Here is a 13,068-nt window from a genome sequence, read left to right as displayed (position 1 = left end):
AGCTGGCACTCTGCTCCGTGCCCCTCATGCTGGCAGACCCCAGCATCTCATCCCAGAGTTATCTGGGATGTGTGCGAGGGCTTGTGGAGCAGATGTGAGCTGGAGTGCCAGCAAGCATGAGAATCACAGGTGTCCCTAAACTGCAAACATCATGCCTTCCAGAAAGCTGGCACCTATAAGGCACTGGAGCAGTGAGTGCTGCTGCCCACTCTGCTGCCCAGCTGCCTCTGGAGAATTCAGCAAATTCCCCCCAGCACTGACCCTGTCTTCATTCTGCTTTGTGTAACGAGAACCACTGGAAGATGAATTTGCCTTTCAGAGCAGGCCTCTGCGGAATATCCAGCAACCGCATGCATACATCATGTTTTTACATCCGGCCAGGCAACCAGACAGGCAGGGACTCAGACCAGCATACCGCATAGGCTACAGGGTTTTTCTCCGTTCCTTGGGAGGCAGAGAAAGTAGGGCAGAAAAGGAATGCTTTTGGTCCCTTTCCTAAGCCTCTCACCGGAGCTCGTGCGAGTCTCTGAGCCCAAGTGTGCATGCTCAGCAGACTGCCCCCACCCTTGTGGGGGACATATCCAAGGAGCAGTTATACACAGCATCTGTTTAGAAGCCAAAAAGGAGCCTAGGTCCACTGGGGAATGCTGGTCGAGCTCTCAGGACTTCAGTGTCTCTCTCAGCAAGGTAGACATGCTACAGGATTTTTAAATACTTTCATTTGGACACGAATGGTATGTGGGGATCACATTTGTCTGTGAGAAATGAAGAAATGTAGGAAGATTGTTGTGATTCTTAGAAGGTAAGACGTGTTCTTACTCCCATGCAAACCAAGTCCAGGCTGGGAATGCTGGAGACCTAAGGATATCTTTCTTGCTGCTGTTAAAACCTTGGCTTGCAGCTTCCACCTCACAGTCCAAGATGGCTGCTCGAGTTCAAGCTGTCAGGGTCATTTTTCCACCAGGAAGAATAAGGAAGGATAGAAGAAACGCTAGCTTTTTCCATTGAAGGTTACAGTCAAGACACAGCCAGAATTCATCTATGATACTCTTTCTGCTTCTCTATCCAGATCTTGGTGGCTCAAGCCAGCGCCCTTCCGTTGGAAATGTTCTTTATGGCACCATCCCAAGTGGTGGGGCAAATGTTGACTTTGAAAAATAAAAAAATTAGCAAGATGATGACACATGGTTTACGATGGATATATTCTCGTTTGATAATAGAAAATATGAACAGCTCAGGCCCAGATCAGTAGCCTAGTGGCTGAAGTCCTCACCTTGCATCCATCAGGATCCAGTATGGGCACTGGTTTATGTCCAGGTGGCCCCACGTTCCTCCTCGTTTGTGGCCTGGGAGAGCAGTTGAGGACGGTCCAAAGCCTTGGGACCCTGCACCCACTTGGGAGACCCAGAGGAGACTCCTGGCTCCTGGCTTCGGATTGGCTCACCTCCACTTGGGGAGTGAAGCAGGGGGTGGAGGGTCTTCCTCACTGTCTCTCCTCCTCTTGGTGTATCTGACTTCCTGATAAAAATAAGTAAGTCTTTAAAAAATATGAACTGCTCCTTGAGCAGTTATTACATGCCCATTACTGTGCAAAAACTTTCTATTTATTATCTCATTTAGTCCTCTAGAGCAGCTGTAAGACACAGGGCTATGGCTGGCTCTATGTTCACATCTGAGGAAAAGAGGGCTCGTAGAATGTGTGCTCTCCCTGACTCTAAGTTGTAAGATCTGTAACTGAACTTGGTACTCCTCGTAAAGTCATATTGGCATCACTTCTTAAGGATGATTTATTCATTTGTTTGAAAGGCAAAGAGATAAAGAGAGAAAAATATCCCCTATGCTGGTTGAGTCCCCACATACCTGCAACAGCCAGGGCTAGGCCAGACCAAAGCTAGAACCAAGAATGCCATGTGGATCTCGTGGGTGAGCGGCAGGGACCCAAGTATTTGATCCATCACGAGCTGCCTCCCAGGCACAACAGAAAGCTGGGTTGGAAGTGCAGAGTTAGCCAGGTCTCAAACCAGCACTCCAGTATGCAATGCCTTTCAAATGGTGACTTAACTCGCTGTGCCACTATGCCTGCCCCAGTTTATGCTGAACAGGATACATACAGCTTTTTGTTGATTCTGAGTACATTTGCTTGGTTTCATAAATCTCTGGACTCAGGCACCTGTGTTCAATTCCCAGACTGGCTCCACATCCTACCCGTCTGTGCTCTGCAGGACATGCTGGTAAGAGCGCATTGCTGGTCTGACCCCGAAGGCCTAGTGAGTGAGGATGCATGAGGGAGGGCAAGCCATTTCTTCAGCAGCAAGGGACCAGCATGGGGTTCAGCTTTCATTCCGTCAGCCCTGGACTTGTGCCCTGGGGAAAGCCTTTCTGGAGCTGTTCAGCAGGACCTGCCTCCATCCCTCCACATCCCTCTGGGCTTGGCCCTGCGTCTGCACCTGCTGCTCTGTTGCTGGCCCGCTCTGACGTGGTGCCGTCTGTTGATCAGCTTGCACTTCCCGTAAGTGCACGCCGAGATCTAAGTGCTAAGTGCACCCTTAACGCTTCTGGTCTCTGTTGCCAGCTTCTCCCTTAATCATGTTTAACTGACAAACCCGAAGGCCGTGGGCGACGCTAATGTTCATGTAAGGAAGCTGCAAATCTGGGGGACACAGAAATTATCTCTTGGTGTCTGGGAATAAAATGGTCACTCAGAGAACTCAAGCCTTTTCCCTTCCTACCCATACCCACTGCTCTGATGGACAGTTCCTGGCGCTCCATTCACATAGCTTTCGGGGCCCAGCACCTAGGGTTGGGCTGGCTCAGCTGTGTAGGAGTGGGGGCATCCTCTGCTCTAGGCTGCCCAGAGTGGGTGAGATCCTGAGCAAAGCTCACACGGCAGATGCTGTGGAATCTAACACTGCCTGCCTGCTGCTGGGGAGATGCAGCTCGTGCCGATGTCCTGCCTGTTGTCCACTCCCCCTAGGATACTCTTTGGAGATGAACATGGCCTTCTGATCTCCATCTTGATCATTACTTAAGATAACCTAACTGTTCTGTAGTTGACTCTTGCAATTGCTCTGTCTGTGGTCACTGCAAGTTAGGAGCCGAGAGCTGGCTAAGCACCCACCCTGGGTGAAGGGGGTGGCACAACCCGTTGGATCTGACTGAGATCTCCTGCGTGACCTGGGGTGGCTTTTTTCCTGTGACATTCTGTCCCACAGACCTGTCGGCCACGTGTCCAAAGCTGCACAGTTGCAGCAAAGGCAGTGTGGGGGAACGGTTCCTTTCTCTGATCAATCCCGGGCTCCTGCCCTTCACCTGTGAGCTGTAATTCAGCTTGAGAATTTTAGACTCCGAGCTTTAGTTCTGTTCTTGCCGAAATGTAAAAACAAAAATAACAACAACAAAAAAGTCATTCATTTGGCTCACCGTCACGCCTGAATGCTGTGCAGCAGCGCTACAGATTGGTGTCTTTGTGACTTTGTGACCTGGGGAGAAGCTGGAAATTCTGCGGTGCCCATTTTTACTCCTGGGTTTCTGTAAAGGTCACAGCAAAATTATTTTATCAAGAACAGCGCAGAAGGGGGAGGAAATCTTAATCTTATATTATACATATGCAGCACTTGACCTTCTGCCAAGATGCAGCACCTCTTAGCTCCACTTACCTTACACATAATGCAGCTTTTCCCTGCCACCCATGGGGAGAAGAATTAGATGTCCTGACATCCCCCTTGGAGGGGAGGCTGTGTGCTGGAGCTGGCGTCGAAGAAGAGATGGAGCGCAGTGATTGAGGCAGGTGGGAGTGGCTGAGCTGCAGTAGGCTGGTCCGATCATGGGGCCACAGGGCAGGTGGCTCAGACACTGGCCCTGTGATGTGTCCTGACTCTTGCTGAGGTCAGCAATGGTCTTCTCTGGGCCTCGTTTTTCCTGTCCTCATTCTGCCACATGCCAATTTCCATCTTCAGTCAAGGGGTTGTGGCTGTCCGGGATATTGTTGCTGAAGGGTCTGAGCTTAGGTTCTGGGTTGAGTGAAAGCGAGTGTGAAAGCTGATTAGTGATGTCTGCCATGGTGGGAGAGTAGAGATGGTGGTAGGACCACAACTGGGTATTGGCTAACAAACTCCTAATATATTTTGAAGATTTTTGTTTCCTCCTCACCCTATCTGTGATTCCCAGACTAAAGACAGACCTGCATTGAGGATGTGCAGGGAAAGGGTAGAGCGATAATGACTTTCCCTAGAATTCTATTTGCTGAGTCAGCATTTCGTAGGAGAAGTGAGATTTGTGTGATGCATCCAGACACAGTGGCTGGTTTGGTTTTACTTTCTCCTCCAGGCTCCATGAAAAGCAGAGGGAGCAGGTGAAAGTGGAGCCGTTCTGCATGTGACGACCCAGCCAACCCACTTATCTGCGTGTACTGTGGTGCCTCTTTTGTCCCTCTGGGGTGAGAAGCCCTCAGTGGCTCCTCACCACTGTCTGGCCTTTGGAAACACAGAGAGAAGTCACCTTCAGTTATCTTGAGGACTTAGTTATTATTATTTTTTTTAACAGAATCTAATAAGGTCTGTGTCAGGGGAAGTGCTTAAAAAGGTTTTGCTCAAAGGCTGCACGTTTCCATTTGAAAACGTGGGCAGCAGCATGACTGCCAGCATATGTCCCTCTCGCCTGCTGCCCAAAGCCACCAGACCGATGGTGTTTTTAGAACATTGGCAGCCTGGCTCTGGCGAAGGTGGAGGCAGGGCCTGGAAAAGGGATGGCTGAGGGTTCCTTTGCTCGAGCTGCAGCAATGGGCCGAGGCCTGGCACCCCTGCAGTCCCTGGGTGGGGGCCCCTGGGGTGGCCGCAGTGATCTGGCTCTCTTCTTCCTCTCTGCTTAGTTCTGGGGCCCCTCTTCCTTCACTGCTGTTGAAGGTCTCTGCCTGCTTGTCAGCTCACCTGCTCCTCCCCCAGCCCAAGTGTGGATTCTCCACCTCCTGGTTGTCCTGCTCTGGACTTGGAAAGCTTGTTCCTATGCTGCCTGGCTGTGACATCGACTCTTCTTAAGGAGAAACTCTGAGAGCCTAATCTTTCTTCCCCTGGCTGTTTGCTGCCTCTGAGTGGGGTGCTGCCCACGTCTGCCAGCCTTGCTCCTGCCCTCACCGCTGTGCAGATGCCCTCTTCTGACCTGTAGAGTGTCTGATGCCCGTTGAGTGAACAAGACGATGTCCACCCCGGGGAAGGGCTCCTTTCTCCTACACAGAGTGTGATGAGTGAGGAGGCAGCACTGGGGATGCAGGGTGCAGTGTGCACACGAAGACTGGTTTTGGGTGAAGGGACCCTTTGGTGCCACCCTTGAGCCACCTTTCACTCTCCACTGCACTCTGCCTTCTTGTTCTTGCAGTCTTTCCCAGAAATCCCCTCTGACCTTCTGCTATTTGACAAGATACCTTCTATTTTTTTTTAATGCAGTATTGGTTTGCAGTGTCGCAAGTGCTGCCCTGTCTCTATTAAGGAAGTGAAGCACTCTTGCAGTGACTGGGGACATAGCTGGTCATCACCAGTGGCCACAGTGCTTTGTCACTTACCAACATGGGCGATGACACCAGTCCAATGCGCCCCACCTTCCTGAACACAGTCATTGGATACACTGTGGTTTCTTTGGCCACTGTCTGTTCTAGCAACTCTAACTTGTTCCTCATTTTCTGCTGCTGTAAACAGTACTGCCCTGAATGCCTTCATAGTTAAACCTTTGACCTTAAAGGTTCTTGCTTTAGGGAATAACCATAGAAAGAGAAGCTGGAGCATCTTTCCAATCCCCTGTTCCTCTCTGGGTTCTGCTTCACCAAGCTGAGCCCCTTGTGGGTCCCTGAGAAAAGGACAGGTGGGTTCAGAAGGAGCCACTGAGGAGCTGCAGAGGTTTCCAGGCACAAACTATTCCTGGGAGCTGTGGTGGGTGGTAGCTGGGCATTCTAACTTCTCCATCAGCCAGGGTACACGAAGCCAAATAGATCTCTAGTTCTCGCCTCCCTGGGCCAGTGGCAGCTGTAATGGCCTGTGTAGATGGGACACTTAGCTGTGTCATACACTTGGGTGTCATTCTTGGTGACACACTGAAGCAGAGCAGTGTTGAAGGCATCGTGACACGCAGGGCTGTCACTCACAGTGCTATTAAATCTGCTTAGACAGCAGCAGCAGCGAGCTAGCCTAGCACATAGCCCTACCTCTCTCTACACCTTCCTTCCCTGTTTTAAATAACATTGTAATAAGCATCCATGAATATAAATTTTTTTCCTACAAATTTAGTTGCTTTTTCTTTAGATGAAGTCTTTAGAAGTGGAGTTGTTTAATCAAAACTTTGTGCCTTAATACATGTCATGCAGATCGGTAAGAATTCACACTTGGTCAGGAGTGCCCACTGTTGAACTCATGTCTGTGCTTGTTTGTCGTTTGGACTTCATCACAGCAGGCCTTCAGTGACTGTTGGGTTCAAACAGGCGTCAGGTGTGTATGTCCGTGTCTCAGACTCATGCTTAGTACTAGGGACAGGAAAATTTAAAAAATGACCAACTGGTTTAGTATTAGAAGGGATGAATGGATACCTGGGAACTCTGCTCTGTTTTCTGAGCATATTGTCAAGGATGTAAAAAGTAGATGCTTCCCCTAGAACCTAGGTCTTCCTGGGGTTGTTCAGGGAGAACCATGTTGGAAACGCTAAGGCTGTGGTTGGGAGTAGACAAAGAGTCCCATGGCCCGTGGTCAGTGATGTGGAGATCACGGAGACATTTGGTCTCAGGAATGATCCTCATACCATGCCCAGTGGAGAACACAAGGCCCCAGCAAGAGCTGTGCAGCCCTGGGCAGGTTTATGGAAATGTCTTGCTGCCTCCACAAGACCCACCCTTCAGTTCTTAGCAGCTGCTGAGAGGATTTCTGCCGCTGTCAGAGTGGGAGCAGAGCAAGGATCCAGAGGGGAGGTTGGAGAAGCTGTGGGCTCCAGGTGGTGAGCCTGCCTCCTCTCCTGGGCAGGAGTACCCGCCATGCCCCTCTCCTTGTTGCCCCAGACCTGCCCAAGCCAGCTGCCAGGCTGCACCTGTCTTGAGAAAAAAGCGGTACCCTCTTCTTAAGCAGGGGATGAATATTCATTGGCATGAACCTTTGCAAACTCATTTGGGGGAGAAATTAGATCAGGAGAAGTAATCAGATTATTAAAAAGAAAGAGCGAGGACAGAAGGCGGCGGTGGAGAGAAGAGTCACATTTAAAATGCAAGGGGAGATTTCCTTCCTGCGGAATGGCTCTGACCCTCTGGACCGTGTGCGGGGAGTAGTTAAGCTCTCCCACATCTCTGCTGCATGAAAATGCTGGTTTCTGAGGCCTGGACCGTGGGTGAGGGGGGAGGGGCCGAGGCAGTACGCACCCTCCGCATTTGAAAATTATAAAATAATGTTTTGAGGTTTTCATCTTATCTTCCTTTGATATCAAGAAAAAATTGTGGGAGCTAAAGCGGCTCTGGTGCGTGCTGAGTGACAGGTTAAAGGGCCCCAATAAAGATTAGATGGTCCACTATCTCCTGAGGAAATTGCATAAAAGTGGTTATTCCCTCTTGCTTCTATTAATTTCCTCTTCCTGGCTGCTTGGAAATGCTTCGTACACTGATGCTGCAGACGGGGATGAGAGGCGCTTTCCATTATCTCAATCACCGCACTGTTTATGAGACACTTAATCTGTTTCTTTATAAAGTAATAGTACTGTAGGTGATGGATTCAGTGTCACTGGAAGTCTCCGCCAGGCGGTGGGTGGGAGGGGCATGCTGGAGAGCCATGTAAGCAGCAGGTAATTTGTTACTTCGCCGAGGCTCGAGGAGGAGTAGGGTGGGCGTTTCAAGGTGACCTTCTGGACGCCAGCTAAAGGTGACGCATACCAGCCCCTGCTGTGTGGAGGGGGAAGGAAATGTGTTGTGTGTTGCCTGGCAAATGGGAAATATACACTCTTAGGGACTGATGTACAGATTGCGTCCCCTCATCTGCTGAAGCCAGGGACTGGGCATCAGGTGCATGTGGCTGGGGTGGGATGATGGGAGGGATGCCACCTGCAAGCCGTACCTCTGCCAGCTTTCTAGTTTTCAGTTTGATGTATGACTGCTTGTGATAGGGGGAGCCAGACAGTCTTCCTGAAGGAAACAAAGCAGTTGCGGGCTGTGCCCCTGCCCTCTGGGGTACAGGTGCCTCCCCTGGGAAGGGTGTTTCTGGAACCCACAGCCAGGTGCATGTGGCCCTTCTGGAGTGGCAATGATGCTTTCTCTGCCTAGGTCCTAGGCTGGGTGCTTCCAAATCTAATCTTCCATCCTTGCCCTGCTGTTCTGCCACCTCTTGTCTTCCTGCTTGTCCTCCCAGCTCCTAACTGTCACCTCTTACCTACCACAACAGAACGTTTCTCCTGATGCCACTCTGGGCAGGACGAGTTGTCTCATGGTGTACCTGCTAGCGCACGCAAGAATTAGAACTGGCGTTCTGTGCTCTGCCCTCCCCTCCCCACCTTGTGTAGATGCTCCTGACCCTTCGCTGGGCCGGCGGGGGGGGGGGGGGGAGCTTCTAACATTAATATCAGTGCTAATTGTATTTCCCCAGGAGAGAAAGGCAGTGCCTGAATTTTGGAATATTAAAATAGAGAGCTGTGTTATCCTCCTCCAAAGGACTGGGAAGCTTTGTTGAGACTCTCTGGTGCCTGTTACCTTGGACAGCTGTGCCGTCCTCCAGGCTGCCCGTCCTCACCAACCCCCACTGATGTCCCTCAGCTAATCTTCATGCCCAGCTGAACTACCTGGTCCAGAAGATCATCTACATTTACTTCCCTGGACCTAGATGTTCCATGCCAGAATCTCCCAAAATTCCATTTTATCACCTCTAATTAAAGCTGCTTTTTTTTTTTCCTCTCAAGAGGTTGCTTAGTTTTCTTATTTGATTTTTCCATGTTAAATTTCCAGTGACATATCAAATATTGTAAATGTCTATTTCATGTTTGTGTTGTCTGATATAAGAGGAGCTAAAAGGACTGTGTGAACTGGCCACTAGTTCCATGAGAAAACAGAGTGCAGGTGTGGTTACAAGTTACAATATTAAAGTTTAAGAAACAAATTTAGGACTCTTGCTTCTTTGTAAATCAGGGAATGCCTGCACACAGATTTTTAATAAGATATTAACTTATGAAATCTGAAGAGCAAGGAGATTTATCCATTGTGTATTATAGTTAAAATCCCTTTTGCAGATGTAATGATTCATCTACTAACCCAATCAGAAATCATCTAAGCAGAAACATCTTTCCATTTGGCTCCAGGACTTACTTGCCTACGGAGACCCAAAGCCTACAACCTGGATTATTAAGCTGCTGTAAAGAAGGTCTGCTTTTCTAGAGGGGGTTCGTAAGTTGGGGTGGACAGAAATCAGCATTGTTTTACACACATTAAGGCCACATTCATTTTCTCCTGAGCTTATTAAATTCTGATGGCGTTATTGGAGAAATCCAGGTATCTTTCCGACAGATGAACACTGGTGTTCACTCAGGTGGGGCCAGCAATCAATTCCCAGGGCCTTCGGCCACTGCCCCGTTGGCGTTTCTCCGTGGAGGATGGATTCTGTGCCTGCCTGCCTCCCTCCCTCAGAGCCACTTTCTCTGAGCCTCTCTCCTTTAAAGTCCAGCTTGGATCCATGTCCTTCCCATGCCCCCCTTGTGGTCACCTTGGAATGCAAAGCTCTGCCTTTTTCTTTCTGAAATTCCACAGAAAGGCACTTTCCCGGTTCCTCTGCTACTTGTAGACATTGGCGTGATTGTTTATGCTGTTAACTTATTAAATGTGAAGTGAGGAGGCTTTTAAGAGCTGCAAAGAAAGTGAAAACACCTTGTTCTGCTTGGACGGATACATTAAGGAAATTACAGCGCCGCAGGGACAGACACAAGAGGAGTCAACCCTTCCCTCCCCCACTTCACACAGAAGCTCCTCTGAGTCCCAGCTGCACACGCCTGGCTGGACCTGTGTGTGTTCCTCAGCTCCAGAACTGAGTGGGGCCCGGGACTGCTGGGGTCTGTTACGGACAGGGCCAAGCAGCCATCCTGGGAGACGAGGAAGACAAGGCAAGGAGACAGAGTGCAAGACTTCACTGAGCAGGCTTGGAAGGGTAGACCAGTCAACCAAACGCTGCTGAAGGTTTTCCTTTTGGGTGTTTGACTTGGTGGGGCCTTAGTAAAGATCTGAACTCTGTGTGTGTTTACAGAGTAGTTTCTTGTGCATCAACTGAGCTTAGAGAGTAAATTCTACCGTTTCCCATTCTATACAGTTTAAAGCATAGCAAAACAATTTATATCCCATGTAGGAAGTTTTTGAGAAAGTACAATACTACATGAAATTAACTTTAAAAAAAGATTTATTTTTTAATTGGAAAGGCAGATATACAGAGAGAAGGAGATACAGAGAGAAAGATGTTCTGTCTGCTGTTCATGTCCCAAGTGTCCCCAATGACTGGAGCTGAGCTGATCCAAAGCCAGGAGGCAGGAGCTTCTTCCATGTCCTTTACATGGGTGAAGATCTGAAGACTTTGGGCTGTCCTTGACTGCTTTCCCAGGCCACAAGCAGGGAGCTGGATGGGAAGTGGAGCAGCTGGGACATGAACTGGCACCCATATGGGATCCTGACAAATGCAAGGCTATTGCACCGGGTCTGAAATTAACTTTTTAGATCCATGTTTTCACATACTTTTGTAAGTCATAGGTGTTCATAACACATTGAGCTTGGATGCCCCAAGGCCACATTGTGTCATTCCAGAACATTCTGTTTCAGATTGCTTCACATCTGAGATGGGCTCCCACCCCAGGCCACATCCACAGTACTTGAAATCCTTTCCCCTCTTTCTGTGAGCAGTGGAGCTAGAAAACTCTCACAAAGAAGGAAATAGTTCTTCCCTCTTGTTTTCGCCGGAAAGTGGCAGTGTTTCTTCAGTAGCTTGTATCTACACCATCACTGTCATTGCTTCCACTGTGCCACGTGGCCCACTTTGCTCATTAGCAAAATGGAGATCATAATAATTACGATGTAGCATAGTACCTGTAAAATACTTCATAAGATGAAATAATGGATAGTCACTACCACTAATATTAAAGAATACTCTGCACTTTCAGTGAGAGAGCAATATATTTGGGGAGATCCACTTGAGGTAAGCGGAGACCAATGCAAGAGAATTCCCACTATTCGACAGTCGCATTGTGTGCTCGTGGTGGGACTGTGGGGCATCAAGAACTCCTCACTCCTGACTGTCCTCTGATTTCCATGTCCATTTCCCAGACAGTGTGCGATTGGTGCTAGGTGAATTAGCGAGGGCTGGGATAAAGCCAAACAAGTTGACAATGCAGTAAGGTGTTTTCCCAGCCTCAGACGAGGATAAGTCAGAGCAGGTTTTCTGGCGATAGGAAGAGGCAGTGGTTGAGATGTTGGTGCAGGACCTCAGCCAGTGGGGCAGAGAGGATTGGTATTCTAGAGGGTCAGCCAGGAGAACAGGTGTCTGGATTTGGAGGTCTCTGTAGAGGAGAGATTGTCAAACCTGATGGACAGCAGGGAGGCAGAATTTTGCAGGACATGGCTGTCAGCTGATCCCATGGGACGCTAGGAGGAGCCCCACATAGAAGGCAACTTCCAGTGGATGTTGAGATGTTCCAGCTGCTCCAACCATTCCCACTGCCATGTATGTGATAGATGATATCAAGTTCATGGCATGTTCCTTTGCACGCTGTCTGCAAAGCCATCTTTTCCTCGCCTCATTCCCGAAAGCATATCAAAATGCAATTAAGGGAGAATGATGTTGTTCAGGCATTAACCTTGAAATCATGTTAGTTTCTCTTTTAAAGAATCACTCAGCGTTTAAATCTTTTGCCATCATTCATAACAAGTTCTGGTAAATATGTCTCAGAGTGTCATTCTCTGAGTTGCCACCTGGTGTTTGAGAGCAATGGGTCCAGACCATCCACCAGGAATTCTTTTCTTCTAAGGTCATAAGGCAAGATGCCTTCATGGAGTTGCATTAGCCAGACAGGATTCCTTCAGGGAATTGCATTGGTCAAAAACTGGGCTACCCATTAGATTATTTTTCTTGATTCAATCTCTGGACACGCCTGAAAGGGAAGAATCATTATTGAAGTGAGAGGCCACTAGTGCCAAGAAGGTGTCGTTCACTAAGGCTGTTGGGAGATATGGAGGTACTGAGTAGAGATGCTCCCAGTGTAAGGTGCTCACCTATTGCAAGGGGACATCTGGGTATCCTTTTGGGATGGCAAAATCTTTCATGCTCTAGATCCTGGGAAAGCCCTCTGGTTGCCACTCTTCCACTCACTCTCACATGGTCTCTTTGTGTTTCAGCCTGTCCTGCAGGGACGTTCAAGGCCAACCAGGAAGCTGAGGGCTGCTCCCACTGTCCCTCCAACAGCCGCTCTCCTTCAGAGGCATCTCCTATCTGTACCTGCCGGACCGGCTATTACCGAGCAGATTTTGATCCCCCAGAAGTGGCATGCACCAGTAAGTATCGACACCTTTGGCATGAGGCGTTTATACAAGGAGATCTTCTAGGGTAAGAAAGACATTTCCCTTCATTTCTTGCACAGCAAAAGTGCTGACCATGGTGCTGAAATGGACAGCTCTTGTGCTAAGCAGGCATGGGACCCTTCTCTTCACTCAGGAGTACAAGATGATGTTCTTTCTCCAAATGAGACAAACTTTCTGTCACACCAGCAGAGCAATTGCTCATCAGATGGCTAAAGTATCAGCCTACAGAGTTCTTGGAGTGCAAAATCAAACTCCATTAAGATGTTGCTACAGTTAGTAACTATTCCAGATATGGTGGCTCCAAGAAACCTTCCTCAATTCTTAGGGATAAAGCTCTCCTCTTGTTAGGTCTTGATTAACTTTCCAGTTGTTTTGTACCTGACCTGCTTTAGCTACTAAATGAAGCTGCCCACGTGCTAGGACCGTGGAAGTACCTTCTGAGGATCTTCAGTGCCCAGTGTGCTGCAGCTCCTGCGTCCTGGCCAGATTATTCAACCAGAGATCTAACTACAGAGTGT

General features: G+C 48.9%; 1 protein-coding gene across 2 annotated transcripts in view; it reads left to right on the top strand.

Moving 5' to 3' along the window:
- The window catches only part of EPHB1 (EPH receptor B1), a 357,658-nt gene that overhangs the window by 226,927 nt on the left and 117,663 nt on the right, over window positions 1–13,068 (top strand). For both annotated transcript variants that reach the window (XM_004588331.3, XM_058657114.1), the window contains exon 4: window positions 12,368–12,523. In XM_004588331.3, coding sequence (XP_004588388.1) covers window positions 12,368–12,523 — 156 coding nt within the window. The remainder of the gene's footprint in view (window positions 1–12,367; window positions 12,524–13,068) is intronic.

The sequence above is a fragment of the Ochotona princeps genome, chromosome 30 (assembly GCF_030435755.1).
Source record: "Ochotona princeps isolate mOchPri1 chromosome 30, mOchPri1.hap1, whole genome shotgun sequence".
In the NCBI taxonomy this organism is placed as follows: Eukaryota; Metazoa; Chordata; class Mammalia; order Lagomorpha; family Ochotonidae; genus Ochotona; species Ochotona princeps.
This window is presented reverse-complemented; position numbering and strand designations above follow the sequence as displayed.